Source organism: Chrysoperla carnea, chromosome 2 (genome assembly GCF_905475395.1).
Source record: "Chrysoperla carnea chromosome 2, inChrCarn1.1, whole genome shotgun sequence".
In the NCBI taxonomy this organism is placed as follows: domain Eukaryota; kingdom Metazoa; phylum Arthropoda; class Insecta; order Neuroptera; family Chrysopidae; genus Chrysoperla; species Chrysoperla carnea.
Genome location: NC_058338.1, coordinates 55,054,805 through 55,080,490, shown reverse-complemented (window position 1 = coordinate 55,080,490; position 25,686 = coordinate 55,054,805). Strand labels below are relative to the sequence as shown.

General features: G+C 29.3%; 1 protein-coding gene across 4 annotated transcripts; it reads right to left on the bottom strand.

Moving 5' to 3' along the window:
* Positions 1–452: 452 nt before the first annotated feature.
* On the bottom strand, positions 453–24,025 carry LOC123292478 (1-acyl-sn-glycerol-3-phosphate acyltransferase alpha-like). 4 transcript variants are annotated; one of them, XM_044873172.1, is made up of 6 exons: positions 23,869–24,025; positions 4,881–5,080; positions 3,904–4,037; positions 3,654–3,835; positions 1,873–2,038; positions 453–1,472 (listed from the first exon to the last, which is right to left on the bottom strand). In XM_044873172.1, the coding sequence occupies exons 2-6, from the start codon at positions 5,045–5,047 to the stop codon at positions 1,294–1,296; spliced, it is 828 nt and encodes a 275-aa protein (XP_044729107.1). In that variant the 5' UTR covers positions 5,048–5,080; positions 23,869–24,025; the 3' UTR covers positions 453–1,293. The 4 variants fall into 4 exon arrangements, with proteins under 4 accessions (XP_044729107.1, XP_044729111.1, XP_044729109.1 ...); XM_044873176.1 differs by lacking the exon at positions 23,869–24,025 and adding an exon at positions 13,692–13,766; XM_044873174.1 differs by lacking the exon at positions 23,869–24,025 and adding an exon at positions 8,490–8,677.
* Between the last annotated feature and the right edge of the window lie 1,661 nt (positions 24,026–25,686).

Below are 25,686 nucleotides of genomic sequence, written 5' to 3'. Positions count from 1 at the left end.
TTAACATAGAAACTGCAAATACCATGCTGGAACATCGTTAAGTCCACTTTTCGTCGTTTAAGTTCGTCCACTTACAATTAGTGAAAACCCCCTTATAATACAAATAAATAATATAGAATGAGATAATTTCGTAATCCGATCTCTTTTTAATTGAAATATGAATCTAGCAATTCCATTTCGAAAGGTATGTAAAAAACCTTTAAGTGTAAATTGCATCGAATCGATAGGCGCCTAGGTGACTCCACAGAAAAAAACTGGTCGCATACCCCTTTTTTTTAATACAATGAAAAACGAGAAAAATGGTTTCCAATGTCTTAATACTCCTTTAATAATACTGCGCTCTTTTAAATTGATTATATTTAAATTTGGAAAATTAAATAAAAAGTATTTTTAATAACAAAACTATTTATTTACATTTAAATATAAATATTTTTATACATTTATGTAACAGTATTTGGCAAACTTAAAAAAGTAAATAATTGGAAGCGTTGTATGTAGCAACCGTACGCAGTACTTAGTAAAGATTTTATAAAAACAACAATTATAATCTTAAATTGTTCAATTCATATTTTTTAAAAATAAACATCAACAAACACAATATCAAATATAAATATTCACAAATATATATTCCCGGAGTTTTTTAGAAATACAAACCTTAACCTTGAAAAAAGACAAAGTTCGTTTTACAAGCACACAGTTTAACTGGTTCGACCTTTTAATTTTACTTTAAAATAACTTATACTTAGCAAAATTATAAAATCGAATCAATTTCATTGTAATGCTAGACTCAAAAACACTTTAAAGTTTCCAAGGTTGGTCTCCCTAAAGTAACCCGAGTATTTACATACTTATATATATAGACTGCCCCAAAAGTATGGATACAGGTAACCAACTCGTCATCGAAAAATGACCCGAATAAATAGGACAAGCAAAAATTTATTTTATTAAACCTTTAAAATGTTTGCATTAAACTTGTAAAAGGTCAGGAAAAGATGAAAACAAATTTATATGTGGGAAATGAAATCGAATCTGCTATAAAAAAATACTTTCCATTTAAAAAGATAAATTTGACCATTATTTCACCTCGAAAATGATATCCAAGTGTCGTGTTTATACAGGCCATTTTTGACAAGTTTTTTAGCTATACTTTTGGTACCCTACAATCTGTGTAATTTTTCTGGAATTTTTTTCTGGAAGCTTTTTAAGCTAAATGCAATTAACAAATTAATATAATCATAAAATTCTTTGTATAATAAAAAAATATTTATTTTACGTTGTGCGATTGATTTATTTTTATTCCGATTTGGAATGTAGTAGATATGATGAATTCTCACTGAATTGTCTTGCCTCGTCTGATGTTTTCTTAAATGCTTCAACCATTGCATTACGTGTTTTCTCCATTAATGCTGGTATATCACTTTTGGTTAAACCTTCGGTTGGTATGGCTGGCAGTATTGTGATTATAGATAATCCTAAAAATGTATTCAATAGATTATTTCATTGAAATTAGGTTTAAGGTCGTTGAAAAGTTTTTTGATTTGAAATTCGAAATTGCGATATTCATTTGAGATTACAGTACGCTTAAGCCATTTGTCTTTTATTCAAAATGAGACTAGCTGAAATTTGATGCCCCTAGATATTTAAAGAAAATTGCCACCCCTTACCTGATAGCCCCACTAATGCACAGCGTAATCTTTAATTTACTTTATATTGCTTAAATTACTGGTATACATAATTTTTATTAAAGCAAATATATCTCTCGACCAATATCATAACTGACTATCGGCTAGCTTAATTAATATTTCGACGGTTTAGAGGGCGGGAAAGCTCAGAATGTACTGTCAAAAAATCTGCGAAAATTTTTTCATTTACCTCGACCAAAATGTTTACGGTCACTATTTATAAATAAATATTTAGACACGACCACAGGTTGAATAGGGCATTGTGTATTAACTGCGACATGGAAACCACCTTTTTTAAACGGCAACAATTCATTACCATCTCCTCGTGTACCTTCAGGAAACATTAATAAACGTGCCTACAAAAGAAATTTTATACAAATTATTTTTTTTATAGATGGCCGTACAAAAATTGGATTAGTGATGAAAAGAATGTTCCTACTATTCCCAAAACACTTGTATCACCCCCATCCCCATGGAATGAATGCATGCAGAAAAATTTTCTACAAAGATATATTTTTAAAATCAAGGGTTATTTTTTTAAAGATAATAAGAATAATAGATCAATGCCATCTCCATCTGCCTCCATCAGTGACTCAGACTTTTGAAATCATGCAGAATATACAAATGTTAAATTTTTATATATAAGATCTTGAAATATATTTATATTTTTTAAATATTTTTAAATTAGCATTTTTCACATTTTCTACTAGAAGCGCAACAAAGCGGAATTAATTTAAAATTTAAATCTCTTTCATTAAAAATTTTCTGTATGAATAATAAGAGGGATACCGCAAGTGGGTCCCTAGCACATGGACCAAGGGGTCCTAGTGCCCTCCTTGAGATCAACCTGTAACCCGAAGACGAAACGTCTTCGGGTAAGAGATGTTATTAAAATCACATGAAGCTATAGGATTCTGCCGAGACTAGACGCCACGCAGAAAGCCCATAGCATCACCACCGGGATCTCTCCCAGTAATGATGGATTTTTTGTATGAAACAATTGTGTAGTATTGTCAGACTTTTTGGCGTTTTATTTTGAAATAAAATCACACAGTTTGAGAGGAGTGCAGTTGTATTAATCCTTAATTTATGGTCAGAGAACAATCGGAAACGTTCCAAAGTTATTCTCCTTTGGAAGAGCCTTTATAAGCAATAGCAGGCTATAGTGTAGTATTTAGACCTACCAGTGCTTTACGACTGTTGCAGGAGTTGTCATAATGAGAAGAGAAATTCATGGCTCATGTTCTCTGCCAACTTGACTCAACTTTTATGTTTTAACAAGGTTGACTCAACTTCTATGGACCCTTCTCTACAGATTTCTTCGGCATTAAGTTCGTTGAGATCAAAGCACTTTTACTATTCCTAAAAAGCTCCAAATGATTCATGGAGTAGTAGTGGTATAGGTCGGACCCATTTTTGAATATACAATCAAATTACCATTAGTTATATATAAAACCAGTAAAAATGACGATTTTCACTCAAAAAAATTGACGTAGGTTTAAATATATTGTAGATATTACTAGTTTTAGAGTGTGTAGATCACCTTTTTTTTATTGTTATTTGAGTACTTTTTGATAATAAAATTTTAAGTATAGGCTTTTAAGGATATAATCTACTTCAAAGATACGGAATGATCTTGAAAAGTCAAATAACTTGAAAATTCTATAGAAAAAATTCGAACAATTCTATCTCTTTATAACTAATTTCGGTGAAGTGTAGTTATTATTTTAAGTATAGTGATTGTTGAGGGGGGATCTTTACTTTTGAGTTATAAATTATAAGTATTTTTGAATAATTTCTCTATCACAGCATTATAAGAAATAACACGAAATCTTTTAAAGAGGTGCATATTGAACAATAGTCAATTCCATGTCCGATACCCAATAACTTATTCAAAAGCCAAATTGATACCCACTGGGAAATTATTCAAAACTAAAATACTGAAATTATGGAAAGTAATTAAGCACTTACTTTTCTATGTTTAATTGCTTGCTCTGTACTATTCAATTTTTGTTGTGCCTCCTCGGCATTTACCCGATCAATAAAAATTGTTCCCCATAACCAACATGCTAATCCGAATGGCCAAAGATAAAATAATGATTTTTTTGCTACTTGAGTACAACGTTCCATGATAGGCCATAATTCAGCTAGTACTGTATTATAATTTTAAAAATAAAGAAATGTATTATTTACAAAAAAAAAATTTTCTTTTCAATTTTACCTCGTAAATCCAAAGCACTTTGATGATTAATCAGGACAACACAGCCTTGATCCTTAACGATATTTTCTTTGCCACGAACAATAATTGACATGCCTAGTAACTGTGATATTACTTTGCAACCTAATGCAGGTAATCTGAAAGTAGATAACGTGATTCTAAATTGAAAATTCTGAAATAGTACGAACTGATGAAGAGAACACTCAAGTCTGGTAAAAAAAAGTCTATTCATGTGTTCCAATATAGAAATAAAAAAGTTTTGCTATTTCTTACTGTTGTCTTTACCCGTTCTTTTTTTGGCGGAAATTGCAGTGCACCCAAAGAAGAATCCTCTTTGTAACTGGGATACAATTACCTAGTGCATTTCGTTCTTCGTTTACACAGGGGTTCAAGATTTTTTTATTTTAAAATTCGAATTGAAGGTTTTAGTAACGATTAAGTCCGATCAACTATAATCGCCACAATGCTTTTTTTTCTTCATTTAAGTTGTTTAAGGGTCGTAAAAATCTAATTTCTACATTTTATGCAAGCGTAGGGGAAAAACTATAAATATTCTACAATAAATTCATGCTATTATTTCTTTTACGAAAGAAGTCTAAAATTTTTAACCATTTACTTATTTTCACGGTTTATTCGAATAGTAAAAGTGTCCCGATAAGAACGCAAGATTTAATAATAAAAAGCAAAAAGAGTCCATAAATTACAACAACCCGCGAAACAAAATGTCAGGCAAATCATAAATGCCAAATATTCATCAAATATCGAATTTTCTTTGGGTGATTATCGTGGACTTTGATCTCAGCTTCTGTAATAACTGTATCAGCCTTCTGGAACCAAAAAATTCCAAAATCCATAAATCCATCTTGGATTTTAATCACTTACAGATTATTATACGTTCAAATTACGTTCTTATTGGGACACACGCCTTATTGAATTTTCCTGTTCACTCTATAAAGAAACAAAAAAACAACAATACTTACAAAGCATTTCGTGCATCTTTTGGCCTATGAAGCATTAATGGTATTGGTAATGTTGCCACAATCAGGCATGATACTATGAATATTATGAATTTACAATGATACCTAAAACGTTCATTGGATAGTAGCAGTAACAACACTACACCTGTTACTAACCACATCAGGTCCATGATTGTACATTCAGCAAAGTTTTTGACGCCAATCTGGAATAAAATAAATATACCAATTTTAATATTCGTAAAATATTGTATTACAAGAAGTCTAGAAGAGTTTAGATTGATTTTACTAAAAGTTTAAACAAACACAAGAGTAAAAAATTTTATTTTGATTTCGTATTACAAAGTATTGAAGTAAGTATCAGGTAGGTAGGTATCATTTACTAACAATGTATGTAAGTTTATAATAATAATTAAAAAACTAGCTCAACTCGTGGGGAATTCCACCCCCATAGTTACCGTAACCCCTGGATACCCTGTGCTCGTGGTTAAAAATGACAAACAAAAAATTTCGTAGAAAAGTGGTAAAAAAATCACCACAAAAAGTTCGTAATTAATATAAGGAGAACATGTATTAAAGAAAAGTAATTACATGCCTAGAGTATTAGGAGACCATCTGTAAAAACTAACCTGTTTGCCTAATAATGTTTTGAGTATTACACGTGTATAGTATTAAGAGAGCATTTGTAAAAGCCAACATGTTTGCCTAATAAACTTATTATTTAATTTTTGCGTGTTTTTTCTTAAGCAGTACATTTTTAGACCGAGAGTATACTTTTTGTCAAACTTAGACATAAAATAAGCTTGAAAATGAGGGGTGAATCATGGAATTTCATAAAGGAATAAGGAAGATAAGGTTACGACAGAAAAAAGCTTGCTAGAGTAATAATATAATAAGATAAGTAATAGTAGAAAAAAATACAAGGCATCAACACAGGGCAGCTGAGAGAAGACCCGGGGGGTAAATAAGTTTGGGCCGCTAGAAAAAGTATGTGACTTTCAATTTTGAACTAACTATTTGTTACAAACTTATGATTTTAGAAAAAAATTGTTAAACCGATAGTTTTGTACAGTAAAAAAGAAAAATTTTTGTTCGTGCTGCCGATTTACGGAGCTCTTAGCAGAGCCGAGTCCACGACTCACGCCCCTTTCAACCCTCTCGTCGGATCTACATCAAGATATCAAAGAAATTAATATAACGGAAATGCACCTGATAGTTCACCGCTTATATTTCACAAAGTAAGTTCCCGAAAACTGGGAAATGTTCAATTAACTTTTTTGTATTTTCCTAGACTAGGGCCTGAGTGGAGTTTACTTCAATACCAACAGATGTATCACCCGATACGTGAAACAAAAGCGTATACTAAAAAATGTACCTACATAAATTTTGTTTCAAAATTATTCTGGTGAAGTATTTTATTTGAATAACTAAATTTTTCTTTTTTTTAAATTTCATATAAACATAATCTATTTTCGATAAAATTTCCTGGAGGCGACTGCTTTATTTCATTAACAATAAAGTTATTTTCAATTAATAAATACACTAAAAAATGCTTAGTAATTAAATATGAAAATTAAAATTTTTTCAAAAATATGAACAATAAATAAATCATGATAATTTAATTAAACTTTGTTTTGACCGAAATAAATGATTAATAATTTCGCTAATAGTTAAGTTTATTTTTAGTTAGATTTGAAAAATAACATACAAAAAATTTCGTGGTAAAGTGGTGAAAAAAAATCTTCAATTAATTAAATCAAGTTCTTAAATTAATATTAGGAAAACATGTATAAAATAGTAATTATATATATGTCTAGAGTATTAGGGGAGCATCTGTAAAAACTAACATTGAGTACGCCATTCACCAACGAACCCGTATGCTGAGACAAATATTGACGAGCCCGCACGGCAGACTTGCCCACCATACCCGGACGTCTGTTTAATGTGTATAGAAAATTAATACATTACCTAAACATATTAGTTAGGGTGTTTTCCGAAATCTACATCGGTATGCTTACCAGTAGTAATGGCGTCATGAATCAGGCGCCATATTGTACTGGTATGCCATCATATTGTGCTGATGAGAACAGTGTGACATAAATATTTAGCCGGACGTGTATGTATTAGAGTATGTGAGATAATAACTAAACAATAATACTAAATTGTGTTTCAGCAATAACACTAAATTTTTTCGTAAAAGCTAACACTTCCATTTTTTTGAAATACATTACAGTTAAAATTTGGCACTGGCCAATGTATTTCGGAACAAATCATGATAACAGTATGGGGTCAATTTATGGCATCATTATTATTGGCCAGTATGATCGCACATATTACTTTATGATCTTACCAAAATATCAACGAGCATATACTTACATATAAAATATAATGTATTATGACCAAGACAAATTTGTGCGTTTTGTACAGTTATTTGCACGGTCTAGAAATTCAAAAAAACATTGCGACCAAAATTGCGGGCAAATTAAATTCATTTTACGTGAGCCAATATAAAAAATGATTTCTTACACTGTGTCTGGTATAAATAAAAAATGACGTGACCAATTATAAAAAAGGAATCAATGTAAGATTTGAATATGAACAGTTTAAATCTAAAAATTTAGCACCGAAAGGTTATTATAAATTTTACCTAAGTATTTTGAATATAGATGTTATTCTCAAGTTTTCTCAAGTTACTCTTGATCATAATAATATCCCATTAAAAAAAACGGCAGTAACGGCACCTATGTAATATTAATTAAAGCTGTACAATTAACTATTAACTAAGTGATTCTTATCTTCGGTAATTTCTGATTACTGTTCATAGATGGATATTTATGATTTGTTTATAGTTTTTTATACACACGTTAATAATTTTAATTTTCAAATTATGGAATTTTAATTATTCAAACTATAATTAAGGGGAAGGTAATACTAAAATTTAGGATTTAAATTTATTGAAAATTATGCATTTTTAGATCTAGATCTCTAGAAAATGAAATCGAATTTAGAAATACTTCAAACCAAAGGATTGGGACATAAGTTATGGGTTTTCTAGTAATTAGGGCATTACAATAGACCAAAGGATCAAGTCAAAAATCCACAGAACGAACCCTAAAACGTAAGTTTTAAAAAAAAAATTAGTCCGGCGAACAAAGAAAATTTTTTAGGGAAAATGAAGTATTGTTTTTTATTTTAACAGAAGTTTAGCAATAAAAAACAATCGTTTAAAAAAATTATTAATACTAGAGAAAATTTTTAATTCATAATTGTTTAATTTGGCGAAAAGTTAATCATCCTCTGCAAGCTTTTATTTAACTTCACTTTTAAGAAAATACAAAAATTGCCTTTTTAATAAATTATATGTGTATAATTTTCAGTTCATGATAAAGTCAAATAAATTGACGAAACGTCGCGAAACGATTAATTCGTTTTAATTATCCTATTATACAACTCATAAAATAAAAAAAATTAAGTACGAGTCAATAAGTTATTGATTTTTAAATCATTTTCGCAATCCAATTCCTTAAAAAGGGAGAAAATTAAAATATTACGTCTTAAAATTTTACCAAAGAAAAATATCTATAAAATAAAAAAACAAAATTTGAACTTACATACTTTTATATATAAAACGTTATTAAATTATCATTAAAAGAACATTATCGCAAAAATAGTTTTAAATGAAATCACAGTTTAATTACAAGATAATCATTACATGAAAATGTGAATCACTCATCGCACTCACTGGTCATTCTCAATCCACAGTCACACTAACTATAAAATGCCCGGTAAAAAATAATAATTGATTACGATTTACAAAAAAAATTCAAGCAAATATGGTTCAACTTACTTGACACCACTATGAATAAAGTTATTTAATGTGGTAGTGGTCAAGTAGTAAATTTGATTACAGAATTTAATAACAAAATTTATTATCATTTTAATATCATATTATTGTGTTTGCATGTACAGTTTTGTTCAATCAATTTGAACAATATTGAATCAAAAAAGAAGTAGTAATTCGCATTATCATATAAGTTCAGAGTTGAAGTTAATACTTTAATAGGCATAAATGTACACTCAACACCCTCTGTATCGTTCCCTTTATCGTAACATAAAATTTCAAGCAAAACCATAGCTGACGAAGTATTAAGGTAGTACGCACGCCAAGGCAATTTTAGATTTAGGGTTGAAATTATTTGTACCATATTTTCAACTTTGATAATGAATTTTGTTATAACTTTATAAATGTAGACGAAAAAGAAGAATACAATTTTTCGATATCTATCTATGTATATTATATCTATGGAAATAAAATAAAGTGTAACAAAAAAACGAAACCTATGTTATAATAATTGGGTAATTGATTCTGATCTTTGGTAATGTCTGATTATTCAGTTGAGTATTATCAGAACTTGATAAACACCTCTATTACCGATAAGACAAGTTATTTTTCGATTCGATTTCGGACTATTGTAAATGTACTTGATTTTTCCTTTCAAACTATGTACTTTCAAACCATTATGAGAACTAAACAGAGCAAATATGCGAAAAATGTAGTTTTCTCTTTTTTTGGATTTTTAAGATTTGTGAGTGAACGATATGGCCTGAAGACATCGTTCTGTGCTTATATTAAAGCTAATAATATTTGCTTTAACATCTTTTCCTATGATTTCACCCATAAAATGAGTATTTTCCTCGATATCTGAGTCGAAAATAGAACAAGTCTGAAAATTTGACTTTTTTCGAAAATTTGCCAATTTTTGGAGAGCTGTATCTCAGTAAGTATTAAACCTAAAGAGCTGGTTTTGATCTTGTAGCAATTTTTTTATTTTAAAAACTTATAGAATATATTTTGTAAATAACGCACAGTTTTCGACTTATATTGAGAAAATTAAAAAATCTGGGACAAAAATCTGGCCGCCATCTTTAATATCTTACTTCCGGTCGAGATTTCGGTTGGGCAACCGGCATATTCGGATTCAGCAGGGTCGAAATAAGGGGAGAAGGCCTTTTGCCCAAAAGTAATATGATTTGCTTCTAAAAGTTTTTCTGAGGTCTTTTTTAAATATTTTAACTAATCTATATTATGGAACTCAGATTATTAACATTTTTATTAAAATTAATCATAAAGTCGAATATTGCACTCCTTGATTCATCTTTATAGTGTATTTCAGGTTCCAAAAATTGTATTGGATGATTTTGTTTGAATGCCAGTGTGTGTTCGGTATGTATGCATGTATGTATGTATGTATGATATTTGCGAATGATATGTGATATTTTATTAGCAAGTCGTGTTTGTTAATTTCGTGTTATTTATCACATAACAATATTATTTATTCATTTAAATTTAAGTCTTTCAATTACCTACTATTACTTTCAATTTTGATTGTAATAGGGAATATACATACTACTGTTTTCAAAAATTGGTAATTAGGAGAATCAGGTATACAGAAACATGACTAAGTTTTGGTTTATATTTTACATGCGGAGAAATAGGCTTCCTAGTTGAACTAGGAAAACGGTTAAGTTTATATTACATGGAAACTGCAAAAAGTGAGTTTTTTTGACGATTACTCGGATGATATTCGGTATAATTTAATTTGGACTAATTTTTTAGTAGATGATAAACAATCCTATTTTTTGTACACTATATGTATTATATTTGCATTTTTGTCTCAGCTCTTCTTTTACTGGGACACGGTGCAACAAAAATTTGAACTCTCAGTGAAGTGCGTATCTTCTACCTCAGAACATTTATAGTAGTCTAAACCTCTAAACATCTACAGTAACTTTAAAACTACACTTTATGTATAACATCTAAGTTTAAAAAAAAGGATAGTTATACAGCGTGTCTACTTAAGTTGGCTCCATATGGAAGATTTTTTTATTTTAAGGCTTACGAAAAAAAGTTATTCTTTATAAAAATATCTGCTTTCGTAAATATTAACATTCAAGGTGTCCCCAAATTGAAAAAAATCCATAAGAATGTTAATGGTGGTTTTGAAATGTAGACCATTTAGAACAGATAATAAGGAAAACGGTTCAAGAAATCACTGCCGAGATATGTATGGAACGTGAAGGTGGATACATTGAGGCAAAAATGAACTGAAGATAACTGTTTAGGAATGATTTGTTAACGATGGGAATGTTTTAATCACTTCAATTTTTTAATTAAATTTTGCAAATATTACTAATAAAACACGTTATATGTCATCCTAATTAACCAGTCATCGTACTTGTTTAAATGTTTATTTGCTGTTTTGACATATTTAATGAATGACATGTAACAAAATAATGAACACAGAAAATTTATTTTTCATAAATTACATTACAAATACAATTACTATTGTTGACGTAAATAACAATAGTTATCTTTAGTTCGTTTTTGCCTCAACGTATTCACCTTCGTGTTTCATACATGTAATTGTTATTTTACAAAATTATTTAAATACACGCCTTCATATCTCGGGAGTGATTTCTTGAATCATTTGCTTTATAATCTGTTATAAATAGTCTACATATCTAAACATTCCTATCGAACTATTTCAATTTTTGAACACCCAGTACATTCGATGCCAAAAGTGAATAGCTGAATGTTAATATTTTCGAAAGCAGAGATTTTGATAAATAACTTTTTTTTATAAACCTTATAATAAAAAAGTTTCCCATATGAAGCCAAATTAAGTAAACAAACTGTATATAAAAAAAAAAATGATATGAAAGTGGTGTTGCCAAAAACACATTTTTGCACTGTGTCCTGTCTTCCCCTAAACTTTATTACAGAATTTTCTTTTAACGTGCAATTTTATAAAATAATTCTGCATTTTTATTTGCCATTTGAGTAACTCAAAATTATTTGTTTTGCATTTTAATGCATTATTAATAATTTTTTTTTCCAGATCTATAAATACTTATTTTATTAAACTGCATATTTAATTATTTTGTTCTTAGCTTTTTATACCATGTATATATGAAATATACATAGTATATTAAGTTTCGTCCCAAGTTTGTAACGCTTAAAAATATTGATGCTACGAAAAAAATTTTGGTATAGGTGTTCATAGAATCACCTAATTAATCCATTTCCGGTTGTCCGTCCGTCCGTCCGTCTGTGGACACGATAACTCAAAAACGAAAAAAGATATCGAGCTGAAATTTTTACAGCGTACTCAGGACGTAAAAAGTGAGGTCAAGTTCGTAAATGAGCATCATAGGTCAATTGGGTCTTGGGTCCGTAGGACCCATCTTGTAAACCGTTAGAGATAGAACAAAAGTTTAAATGTAAAAAATGTTCCTTATAAAAAAATAAACTTTTGTTTGAAACATTTTTTTGTAAACATCACTGTTTACCCTCGAGGGCGTTAAATAGGTGCAAATTTTATAGTATGCATTAATATAGGAATATCAGTTGTGTGTGTGTTGTGTATTTAAAAGTGAATATCTTTTGTTATTTACATGACGTCAAAAAAACAAACGATTGCGCATCAACACTGTCTATACGATTGCGCATCAACACTGTCTATACATGGTATTTCAACAATTAACTCAGTCAATTGTTTGTTTTCACTTGTTTTATTGTAATATCATAAAATTTTTGTTTTTCCAGTCATAAATTTATTACTTCATTCAATAAAATTTTTATTAAATGATTTAACTTATTCATTCACTCATAAACACACGCATGCACCTGCATACGCGTATAATTAATTATATGATCATTTAAACTATATTGTTGAAGTTCTTTGAAAGATTCGTGAAGGATTCGTTGACAATCAATGCCTTTTGGATAGAAGAGCAATTATTATCTCTTAGGAAACATATACTGAAGGACAAGTGTATCCGAAGTAGTGTAACTTTAGCATTAACAATAAAATCAACGGATTTAGGAAAAAATAGACCGAAAAAAATTTCTGTAACAGTGTCCTATTTTTGAATTCAAGGCCTAAAAACTTCAGAACCCAACAAACTCATCTAGTGCCGCCAAACTCAACCCAACCAACTCTTAATTACAACAATACTCTAGATCTATTTTTACCGATTACCTGAATCAACTCTCAGTTTCATGACACTCTCTTGTTGCGACTTATTTGCCCCTACTATCTTTTGTGCGGAATAATTATGATAGCCCAGGGCAAGGCATTAAAAATTGTAGGTATTCATCTATGGTTACATCGACAGTTGGTCAAACAGCTTTTAAAAGTTTTTACAGGCGACCCTTATTTTCATTTTTTGATAAGTTCGAACAATTTGACGATCTTAAATTCCCATTTTTTCAGGAACAAGAGTGATAATACCCAACCAAAAAAATAAAAATATTTGATATTGGTCTAAATACATTCTTTAAATATTTTTTCACGAATATTTATTTTCATTTCCAAGAGAATTGAAACCGAGTTTCCTGGATTCATGCCAAGCGGCTTAACCACCTGGGCTATATGTGTTCTAGTCACAATGTATAACCTTTTTATATCAACGAATTTTAGTTTTGTTTTGTTTGTCAACATTAAATTATTTATTTTTGATTTATGTTTATTTACTAAATTTTGTATTAAAATTTTAAATGTCAAAGGTACAAAGCTAGTGTAACCGCACTTGATCGCTTAGTTGATTAAAGCGTACAAACTATCGTATGCGGTATACCTTGGATAGTGTAATAATTAATTTAAATAGTTGTGATGAGCTGATATATGCAGTATGAATGAATCAGGTCAATCAACCTCTCAAAATAAATGAGAAGCTCTCATAAGCCCCAGCAGAGGGCTGAGCCTTAGTTGTTTTACTAACAATACAACAGAATTAAAGGTAATTAAAACTTACACGCACACTATTCACCTGTGAAATATTGGCACTTTGAAGCACTTGAATATACAATAACAATAATAATTGTAAGAGTGCTTTTTATAAAAAAAAATTAATTAATGTGTAATTTGATAAAAATTTTATATAAATATTTAGCCAATAAAAGAGTTATTTAAGTCGACATGTAGTATATTTATAAGATAATTTATCTATTACCACAAAATAGATAAACACTTGAGTTTTCTAAAAATATATTTGCGACCAGCAAAACTTTAATTTTTTTCACAAATACTTTTATGACAATGCCAATTTTGAGAGGCTTCTTTTTGGCTTCCTCTTTCGGAACTACTTTTTATTTACCATATACAAAAATTAATTTTAGGGTTATTAAGGCCTGCCTTATAAAATTTTAGGTGGTAAGATTTAATTATTTCAAAAAAGATTTTGGAGTTACGGAAAAAGGTCATTTGAATCCAATTTTTGCTCATTTTCCATAAACGAACTCAATAATCGGAACTCAATAAAAAACAGAGGTGTTCCGATTACTGGGATTGTATGGAAAAATTACTTATAAATAAAATTGGAATGCATTGGAAATATTGTACACACATCAATAAACACGTGTTATTTGGATGCTATTTTTAGAATCATAACAATGAATCAATCATACTAGACGTATATACAAACAAACAATATCATTTCGAGTGATTGGAAGACAGCGGTGTGAAAATTGCTGGCGGATGAAAAGTTTTCCGATCACTGGACGTTTCCAATTATCGAGACTTTACTGTATTTTTCTTTGAAAGTTTTTTTTTAATACAATCTGAATTCTACTCTTTTCCTTTTACATTCAGTATGTCGAAACTTATATATATATAATAATAATAAAACACAAGAGGGGTCCCACAAACGGATCTTTAGCACCTAGACCAAGGGATCTCTGTTCCCTCCTTGAGAATAACCTGTCACCCGGTGAGATGTCTTTGGGTAAGAGTTACCATCATGGATACAACATAGGAAATAAATTCTTCAAACTAATTTAAAACATTTAACTTTGCAATTTTATTATAATTGTTTTTGATATTTAATTTTTCCATGTGTATGTATGTATGATTGATTAGTCGGGTAGATGTCCAAATTCTTTTCGTAGCTCTGCTCCGAGTGAAATAATCTCTCTTTTGGGTCTTTGGGTGTTACAAGGTGTTGCAACTCATAAATTTACTTTTAACAGCGTCTAGATCACCATATCTCCGTGTGACGAGTTGTTCTCAAAGGGGTAGGGCACTGAAGACCTATAGATCTAGATGCTAGTATTAGTCGTACTGTGCTTGAGTTTTCTAGGTGGCGTTTTCCCGGTTTTCTCCCTAAATTTTTGAATAATTATTATTCTAATTAATATTTTTGAAAAATTCTTACGAGGGGTTAATTTTAGGTAATAATATTATCCGTTTCCACAGTTAAGGAAAAAAAATCATTGCCAAGCATGGTTGGTAGCGTTATAAATAATTAAATTGCCTATAATTTTCGGATTCAGATGAAAAAATATGCCCAAAACCATAGGTCGTATTCGTGGAACTTAATCGGCCATGTTTCTCAATATATCATGAGAAACTTATTTACCAAACGTTATTGCAAAGATGCCGTTATTGTAAAGATGCGGGTTTCCGCTCTTTTTTGTTAAAATGTGCGTAAGTCTGAAAACAAATAAATTTTACAACCACTAATGAATTGAAAGAACAGTATCAATCAATCAATCAATATGCGTCAAATCAGAAAACAAATAGATCTATATATCCAACGGTACTACATGCGTACGCTTAACAAATTTTCTACATTAAAATACGTTCAAACTCAACCCAAACTATAAAAATTTTCGGTCTATTTTTTCTGCTTATCAGGTATAGCAGACAAACTTATTCACCTCTCATGAATATACGAAACTCCCTGTATCATCATTAGTAATTTGAAAAAACCAAAATATTATTGAAAATAATAAATGTTTATGAGTTTATACTCAAATAATAATAAGTTATAAAAAGGTTCAAGTCTTTAAAAAGGTGGAAACTCTTTTATAGGGACTCTAAGTATGGAATAACGGGATCCGTGGAGATGGGGGTTGAAAAGACAACTTAATGATTTTCCACTCTATATACTAAAGAAACTTTAATAAGGTAACGTTTGCAAATTATGAAAATGAATTTTAGATATTAATAAAATATTAGTTAATCAATATTTTCTAAAATTTAAATTTTATATTTAACGATAATTTAGATTGATTTGTAAAAGTTCCATTATTGGTACAAATACAATAACTCATTTTCCTTGAAGAGATAAAAAAATAATTCGTTAATAAAAATATGTGCTTCATTATAAAGTTGTTATACGATCTCATTATACTGTTATAAACTGATAAGCATATCATAACAATGCGTCAAATTATCAATTATTATACAGAGTGACGGAAAATAAACGATTGCGATTTGAATTAATTATCAATTTATTTTGATTTAAAATATTTTTTTTAGTTACTCAGTGGATTGTTATTAAAATTAATGTGACTATTGTTAATAAATGGCGATTACGTCATAGGTAAATTAGCCACGGAGTACAGCATGGTAGGAAAATATTTTTCGCTGGAATTAAATAACCAAACTAAAGTGGTTTTTTAACCGACTTCAACCAAAAAGGAGGAGGTTATCAATTCGACAGTATTTTTTTTAACGTGTGTTACCTCAGAACTTTCGACTGGGTGACCCGATTTTGATGATTCTTTATCTATTTGAAAGCTGGTGTTTCCCGTATGGTCCCATTTCATTTTGGTCCAGTTCTGACAACCGCATAAATAAGAAAACAATAAAAGTCTTAAATTTGCATTAAGTATGCACGACAAGAGGACGAATAACTTATTACCACGCCAAACGAATTCACTGATTCTTTTTTTAGTGACAAATTAGTTAGTGAACTTTAGATTCACTAAAAATCGTAACAAAAAAAAAAAAAAAACAAAAAAACAAAAAAAAAACTATTAACAAAAAGAAAGCCGACTTCAAAAGAAAAACTTTTCCAAAACAAGTTAATATGCACTAAAAAGTAAAAAAATATCGAAAATATAATGTAGTTAAAATTATTGTTATTTTTGGAGTCGGTGTCAGCCAAGCTAATGTAGCAAACTGTTCTATGTTTGAGTTGTTTCCTTGGCTGACACCGACTCCAAAAATAACAATAATTTTAACTACATTATATTTTTGTTATTTGTTTACTTTTTTGCATATTAATTTGTTTTGGAAAAGTTTTTCTTTTGAAGTCGATTTTCTTTTTGTTAAAAGTTTTTTTTAGTGACCATCATGAAAAATTCAAGTTAAATTTTAATCATCACATTCAAATATCGTGGATTAGTCAGCTCGAGTGTGTGAAAATTAAGAGTTTTTGTTTTACATTCAATATTTTCTTGTTTACTCACCTGGTTGATAACAATGAACAACCTTTTTAACACAAAAACTGCCGCTTGCAAGAGAAAATGTTCTATTGATCGTTAACCAGTAAAAAACAAAATTTTATACATTTTTACATGATAAATAAAGAATATTTTTAATTTCCCAATTAAAAAGGAAAAACTATGATGACTATGAAAAGCTATGATTAATACAGGGTTGTCAGAATTACTTTACCATTTGAAATTCTGCAAATTAAAGAACTTTATAGCTGTTACTTATTACACCCATTTCCAATGATGTAACAAAAGCTTCTTATTCTATTTTTATAGATCATAATCCCACCTTGTAATAATAATTGTACACGATATACCCCGCCCACCACCGTACTTTATGGGATCAAAAATTGTATATGGAGGAATTCGTTTCTGAATAAAAATTTTCCCTCAGAAAACCTATTTATACCATGTATACTCAATGTCACAAAAAATGCTCGTTTTAAAACATTCTAAGTGTTACTATTATAACATAACATATGATGCGTACGCTTAGAATGTTTTAACTATGGCACTTTTTCTGACAGTGAGTGTATATTGAAATATAACAAAGTATACTAAGTCTAGCCCCAAGTTTGTAACGCTTAAAAATATTCATGCTTGAACAAAATTTTGGTATTAGTGCTCATAAAATCACCTAACTCAAAAACGAAAAGAGATATGAAGTCGAGTTAGTGAGGAGATAGTGAGGTCGAGTTCGTAAATGATCAACATAGGTCAATTGGGTCTTGATTACGCAAGACATTTTTGTAAACTAACGTTAGAGATAGAGCACAAGTTTAAATGTAAAAAATGTTCCTTATAAACAAATAAACAACTTTTTTTTATTTTGTCGTAAACATCACTGTGTAGTGTGTATCCGTGAGGGCGCAAATTAGGTTAGACCATATGTATCGTGTGTATAAAAGAATTGTATATATTTTAAATTTATACGTAACATATATTATGTATGTGTTTGTTTGGGTTTGGTTTCTGTGTAAAAGTGGCTATCTTTTTTTCTTACATGACGTAAAAAAATAAACGATTGTTTGTCGAGTTTGTCGACAGTATTGATTCGAATTAACACTGTCTACGGTATTTCAACAATTAACTCAGCCAATTATTTGTTTTCTCTTGTTTTAAATATTTATTATTAAACAATTTTACCCCTTGAGCTAAAATCAATTAATTAACAACTAGAATTAAATACTTACAAATGCATACAATCTTGTATCTTTTATAATTTCGAAAAATATCTATGGAAAAATTCTATCTGTGAACCTCACAGCTCTGAATTTTGAAAGATTGTTAAAATTTTGTTTAAGTAAAAGTGTCAATAGTAAACTAAAAATAGTCTCTACGTAAAAGTGCAAGAGAATGCTGCACGGGTAAGAAGCCATGAATAAAATTAAAAATAAATAACAAGCCAAGAATCAGAAGCTGATAAAACAAGGTAAAAGAGAAAGTTTTACTGGATACGACATGGTCTCCGTAAATCTGATGACCTGAAATTTGTTCAGTCTCTAAGTACTAGTTTGGACAAGCAAAGTGAAAAACTAGGAAATCCAGATTAGCTTAGCGATGCAGCGTAAGAGAAGAGAGTTGAAGAAGATGCATGCCGAATTGGGTCGAAACGGTGCATATTTTTTGCGACCTTGCCCATCCCCAAGGAATTAAAGGAATTACTGCTTCTATTAAAATTAAAAAAAAAATTCAATTATGATGACTATTTAAATTTTTTTTAGTTTATTATTATATATTTTCAATAGAATACATTGCTGTATTGTTTGACAATGGCCGCATAGGTTGACCCAATTATTTCGCACAATGTTATACAATGTTTCTATTATGTAGGTTATTTAAAAAATAATTAAAATAGTGGATAATTGCAAATTTACATAGCATTTTTTATTTTAACATGGGATTTTGTAAATTAACGCACCATATTATAAAAGTCATTAATTTTTGCCTTTTACCTATGTTATAAATATTTTTAACTCTTTTTTATTACCTATTCCGAGTGTATCTGAACCACTTGTCTTACACAGGTTTTCTTTGCAACTCAAAATTAGCGGAGTTATTAATGATTATAGATAGTAAATTAAAGTGCCCCAATATCTAGCAACGGATAACAAACGCGGCAGCTGATTTTATCTAACCTCGAAGCTCTTTAATTTTCGAATCTCCCTAACTCTCCAGTTATGTAACAATATATTGTCAATTTGAAGAAGACCAGTTTATTTCAAACGGCATCCAGCCTCGAGAAAATCTGTTCTGTAAATCTGCAGGGCTCTGAACTCTCACACCATGAGGCGAGTCAAATTTTTTACCACGAGCTCTACACAAATACGACTCGGGGAACGAGAAATAAACTCAAGGGAGTTGCAGCCGTCACGCTCGCTGTCTATTGGCGGGCTATTGGCGTGCTTTGTTTGCAAATTGTTGCCGCATAAAAATACTAACAACTTTTGTCCGAAACTTGTTTTCGAAAGCACAACAGCTTTGGCAGTGCAATCGATACGGTGTGCAAGGTGCCTGATGCCTTATTTAAAAATATTTGTTTCGGTTTAGATTACCACCCCCTTGCTTCAGTGTCCCTCCTCCAATAGTATAAATGATAGAAGTTTGAAAATTTGTCAGCAGGTTCGAATAGTGGTTATAGCCAATTTTCCAATTTTTTAAAAATGTGATACAGGTTACAACTGATTTATTACATAAATGCAGAATATAAAAATCGGAAATGAAAATGTTGACTTTTAAATGACTTTTTATTCTTCTTTATATCATATTAATTTTATTTATTTGTATTCATATGAAAATATAATGGATCTTATTGTTATTACAATTTAAAATTTATTTATAAATGAGCGAACCATTAAAATGCAAATTATACTTTATTTATAAAAAATCCATTTCACATGTTAAAAAATTTAAAACATATATACCTTATATAATTTATAAATATTACTTACATTTCAATGAAAAATTATGTAAATCATTAAACATACATAATTGGATAGATAATTTACTTGTACAAATTTTTAAAGGAAATGGTATAAGGTACGTATATTTTTAGATTTAATCGATTTTCTCAAAAGTGCACTTGTTAAGAAAATTGTAAAAAGTTGACTATTTGCCTTAAGAGAATCTCTTTCCTCTTTTCAATTTAAACATAAAGGCATTTTTGTATCCTTTAATGTGTTTTATAGTTACAGTCCAAATATTATAGAAAAAAAATTCGTATTATTTTTCAACATTTGGAAGCTGACTATTTATTATATTATATGGCTTTGTTTAGGTGCTTTATGTATACAGGGTGGCCGGTGGGTCATTTTAATCTATGGCTAATACCTCGTTTTGTAGTTAACCAATCAAAAAATAACTTTAAAAAAGTTGCATAATTTGATGGGAGACCTCATTTACTGACATCAAATTGGACTTAGTTCTTCGGTTTTCTTTCATAACCAATTTAGATCCTAAACAGTAAAAAATAGAATAACAAGTTAAATTAGAAAGTTGATCCTCATAAAAAAGATAATATTTTTCATCTTAACAATTTTTTTCGAAATTCGTCACCTTTCGTAGGAAATGCGACTTAAAAATATTTCAATCGTGCATTTAATCGAAAGAAAAAACGTTAACTACGTAAAAATGCTTTAGCCAAAAGTTGTCAAGTACAACAGAGGCCATTCCATGACTGACCTACAATTATTGATAAACTTTAAACGTATTTTCTTTCGATTTAATGCAATAGAGACATATTTTTAAGTCACATTTCCTCCGAAAGCTAACGTTTTTAGAAATAATGTTTTAAACAAAAATTGTGAGTTTGTTTATGAGGATCAACTCTAATTTAAAGTGTTATTCTATCACTTACCGCTTAAAATCTAAATTAGCTATTAGAAAAACCCGAAAAATTATGTCCAATCTAAAACCAGAACATGATGCCCCCCATCAAACTCTACAAATTTTGTTTAAGTTTTTTTTTTTGATTGATTAACTACAAAATATTAGCTATTAGCCATTATAAGCCACTCTGTATATGGTGTAGTATGAGTGAATCACCACTCCAAATTTTTTTTATAATAAGCAAAACTATAGAAAATAGTATCTAATAACAATCTATCATCTTCATCATTATAAAAATCTGCACTAGTTGATAAATTGAAACGACCGATAATTTTGAAGCTTTTCACGGATTACGCAAGTAGGGCATTTTTTTTTTTTTTTTTTTTTGCTTGCAAAACGTAGATTTACTCTCCAAGGGGTCCAGATAACATACCAAAAAAGCATCTTTACTTCGCGTTTTGCGATTTTAGTTGTTTTTTTGTTAAGATTTTACCCATGGCCTATACGTATTGTTGGTTAGAAAAGAGCTACATATGTGATTAGATGTCTACATAAAATGATCTCTATTGTATCTGCATAAAAAACTGGGGATTCAATAGAGTTAGACCCAACATTTGGACAAACTTTTCGATTATAGATGCTATCTAATTTTTTAGGAAAACGTGATAAATAAAATATCCGTAAGAATTTCTACGCCTTTACCTGACGAAATAACAACCATTGCAAAATCTTCCACTGATTTAGAGTGAAATAAGAATCGTGTTATTTTACTTAAATATCGGATGTACTCTTGTACTGTTCGAGTATAAAGTACAAAGATACTTGGAAAAAACTCATGCGGGGGTTCACATACCATGATCTTTAATCAAATTTTACACAGTTTGTAAGAATGTCGAAACAACAGAGGACTTGAACTTTGAAAACAAATAAATTGAAGGTACATTAAAAATTAACCTTGATTTTTGTCTACTTTCTATTACTCATCAAATTTTAACAGATTTATCTTGTTGTCAGACAAAATTGCGTTTGCATATAGGTGTTCTTTCTTTACAGTCTCCTTTTTAGAAATCGATCTTTTTACCTTCTTATTCTCGATTTTTCGTTATCTTTGGAAACAGGACCACTTAAAAAAAATCAACATTTGAACTCTTTTTTCGTCATTTAAAATTAAAAACCACATAACATCCGAACCTATCCCATCCCACTGCTCTCAATTCATGACAAAACTTTCGCTTATCAAGAAAAGCACGATTCGCACTTGACCTTTTTTTTTCTTTTTTTTCAAATTAAATTATCTAAAATTCTAAAATCAGTTAATGGTTTTTTTTTTTCATTTTTAATTAATTTTATTTAAATTGTACTAGAGGAATATATCTGAAAAATGGGATTAAGCTAATCAAATTTTATCAATGCTTTCAAGTATTTTTTTTTTAATTTTAACGTCAATTATTTAAATCCATTTCTTTATCAAATATCAAAAATATTTATAGATAACTTATGTAATTCTATAGTTAGATTGATGTTTAAAAAGCTCAAGTTCAATTTTGTATATATGTAATTACCGCCTTACCGGCCGTAATCGGAAAAAAGTAGACCTGGAAAAATAGACTGAAAATTTATAGACTGGAGTATTGTTATACTTGTTGTACGAGTTGGTTGGGTTGAGCTTGTCGACATAGAGGAGTTCTAGTTGGTTGGGTTCTGAAGTTTTTAAACCTTGCTTTTAAAAATGGGACACTATTGCAGAAATTTTTTTCGGTCTATTTTTTCCGCGCTAAATATAAGATTAAGGGGAATCTAAAGGAATCAAATGGAAAAATCTTTATATGTCATATAATCGTCGGTGCGTGTGAAGACGTTTTTATTTGCTATATCGGGGATCACTTGCCCCGCTCTACAGACACCCTCCCCCAACGCCGTAGCTAACAGTTTTAATTTTCGGAGCGAAGAAAGTCTCAAAAGTTAAATTGAAGATTGAAGTTCAAACAGAGGCCAAAGAGAAGCAAAAGGATCTAAACTGATTAATTAGCTCAAGATTAGTACACATTACATAATATTTATATGTGTAGGTAATTATTTATCCCTAAGCCTCTATTTTGTGTATATTAACAATTATAATAAAAATAAAAAGTTCAATCAGCACCAAAACATATGCAGGGTATTTAAACAATTAACTCAGCTTGTTATTAACTTCACTTGTTTATTTTTAATTATTATGCAAACAAATGCTTGCTTATGTTTGAACTATTAACTAACGAAATATGGTACCTAACAATGTTATCCAAATGAAACGAATCCAGTTGAAAATCACTGTTTGGACTCCAGAGGTAAATTTAGCAATTCCATAGGTTAATAAACTTAAAATATCGACGAAAAGTGATTTCATGCTAAAACTGCCTTAAGTTTTTAAATTATTCTTTAGGGTGTAATAAATGATAATTGGCAACCCTAAATTTAAAATAAAAAATTTATAGGCAGAACCAGTTATTGACAAAATAAACTGAAAACAAATATTTTCATAGAACTAAAATTTTATAAAGGAAAATAACGTGATTTATGAAAAACTTTTATTCGCAATGAACTAAGCAATGGTAAATAGTGTAAATTTTATGCTAAATTAACTAAGATTATCTTTTAAATTGAATATAATTAAAAGATTAAACACAATAAATAAACAGATAATTAATCAATATTTAAACTTAAGCCATAAAAACCACAAAAAAATATTAAGTTATCACACTATAATAAAATATTTAAAATAACCTCACTTTGTCTTGTGCGTTTCTTAATTGGATAGTGATTGGTGTAGGTAGTGTCATTGTCGTATCAAGAGTGTAACAAGTGATTTGTTTTGTATTTTGAAATAAAATTCAAACTCACCAAAAATTAATACAGCAAACAAATGTAGAATCAATTATTTTAATAGAACTTAAAATTGACATCAATCATTTTTGATTTTCAGTGTGTCAAATATTCAAAAAGTTATTAAATTCATTGAACAAACACAAAAAGTTGTGTGAATGAACACAACACAGATTCAATTCAAACTGAAAAACTACCACAAGTTTTTTTTGTATATGCATAAACACCGAACTCGTATTGTTTGTTTAATCGTATGAAAATTATACAGACGCAATACGCATGTTAATGATACATCAATTTAGAACAAAACAGTTGAAATCAATGAAAATGTTGTAAATAATATTAATTAAAACGTAATTGAATGTACAATTTGCGAAAATTTTGCTTCTATTACAATTTTATAATTTGAATTTAAATGAGTTTTTACCGGTATTGGTTAACAAGTGGCTGTAAATGTTAAGAGTAGAATTTTCGTTATTTTTCGTTTCTGTACGAAAAATGTATTGATCTTATTAGATACAACAGAGGTAAAAGTCATAATATTCAACCTTTATAATACGTGCTGCAAATGTCTGGGGGCTATTAGAGTTTAGTGAGGTCACTTCGATAACTCTTACCTTATGTATTACAAAAACAGGTATATTAAAATTTTCTATGTTAAGATTTTCCTCTTTCTTTTGCTTTAACTTCCCATTAATGATAAAAAGACGAAAAATAGCATTTTTTTTAAAGTGGGATCATTTTATGTGACTGAAATATGTATTGAGAAGATAGTTTCAATGCAGCAAGTTTCCCCCAACAGACCTTTTCATCATGTCATAAGCGCAAGTGCATAGTTTATTTTTTCGGACTGACAGCAATAAGTTGGACTAGGATAGAAAAGTATTTGTTATTCATTTTATCACATTGGTGATAAATCATTTAGTCCGAAACCAAAATGAATCATGAATTTAAAATGAAAAGGTCTATATAATTGACCTGTTAACAATGTTAAAATTAGGATGTTATCGAAAATAAAAATAAAATTGAAAATTTGTTCCTTTTCAATAAGAAAGATTTTTGTTAGATCAACATATTTACCGAAATTTGGGCTAAAACTATGATGGATTTGTATCAAAAAAAGTTCTTAACAATACTTATACCTATAAAAAACGATAATTTTTGAATATTAATTTGAAAATCTACATGTTCTGAAGCATATATTAAATAATATTAATAACACATCCGTAGCTTAAAATGCCCAAACTTCCTTAGATCTTTGAATATAAATCTTTTGGGGATAGGTATTGAAACTTAAAAAAGAGGATTATTTCTACTCGAATTAATCCATAAATAACAATTTTGAACATTGCCCTATATATATTTAAAAAAAAAAAACACTTTAAACTTTAAAGATTGCAAAAAATTACATATTTTATTATTTTTAAATAATTATTTTAATATTTCCGATCGAAGTTCAATTTGTCATCTTAATCTACATACAATATCACTAAAAACAGTATTGGATTTATATACATACATTTAGTGCAGTTAATGAATGTAAAATCAGGGCCGAACAACTAAGTTTTTTGATCACGAACCGATTTTGATGTTTAACGTCTCGTTTTGTTCGTAACTGCATTTAAAAAAAGCTCCTTAAATTAGTTTGTAGGTTTTCGAAGTCAATGAATTTTAATCTGTAATTAAAAAAAAATGGACCCTCTACATTATTAACTTTTTTAGCTATCCTATGATGAATGACATTTTTAGCTATACAATTTATAAAAGCCAAAAGAATGGATAGGCTAGAGCAATTATGAGAACTTTTTCATAATATGATGGTTAGGCCATATTATG

Coding starts and splice junctions, on each gene's coding strand:
- LOC123292478 (XM_044873172.1), bottom strand. CDS start 5,047: ATGGACCTGATGTGGTTAGTAACAGGTGTAGTGTTGTTACTGCTACTA. Junction 3,836..3,903: donor AAGTGCTTTGGATTTACGAG/GTAAAATTGAAA, acceptor ATTATAATACAG/TACTAGCTGAATTATGGCCT. Junction 1,473..1,872: donor CCGTAAACATTTTGGTCGAG/GTAAATGAAAAA, acceptor ATACATTTTTAG/GATTATCTATAATCACAATA.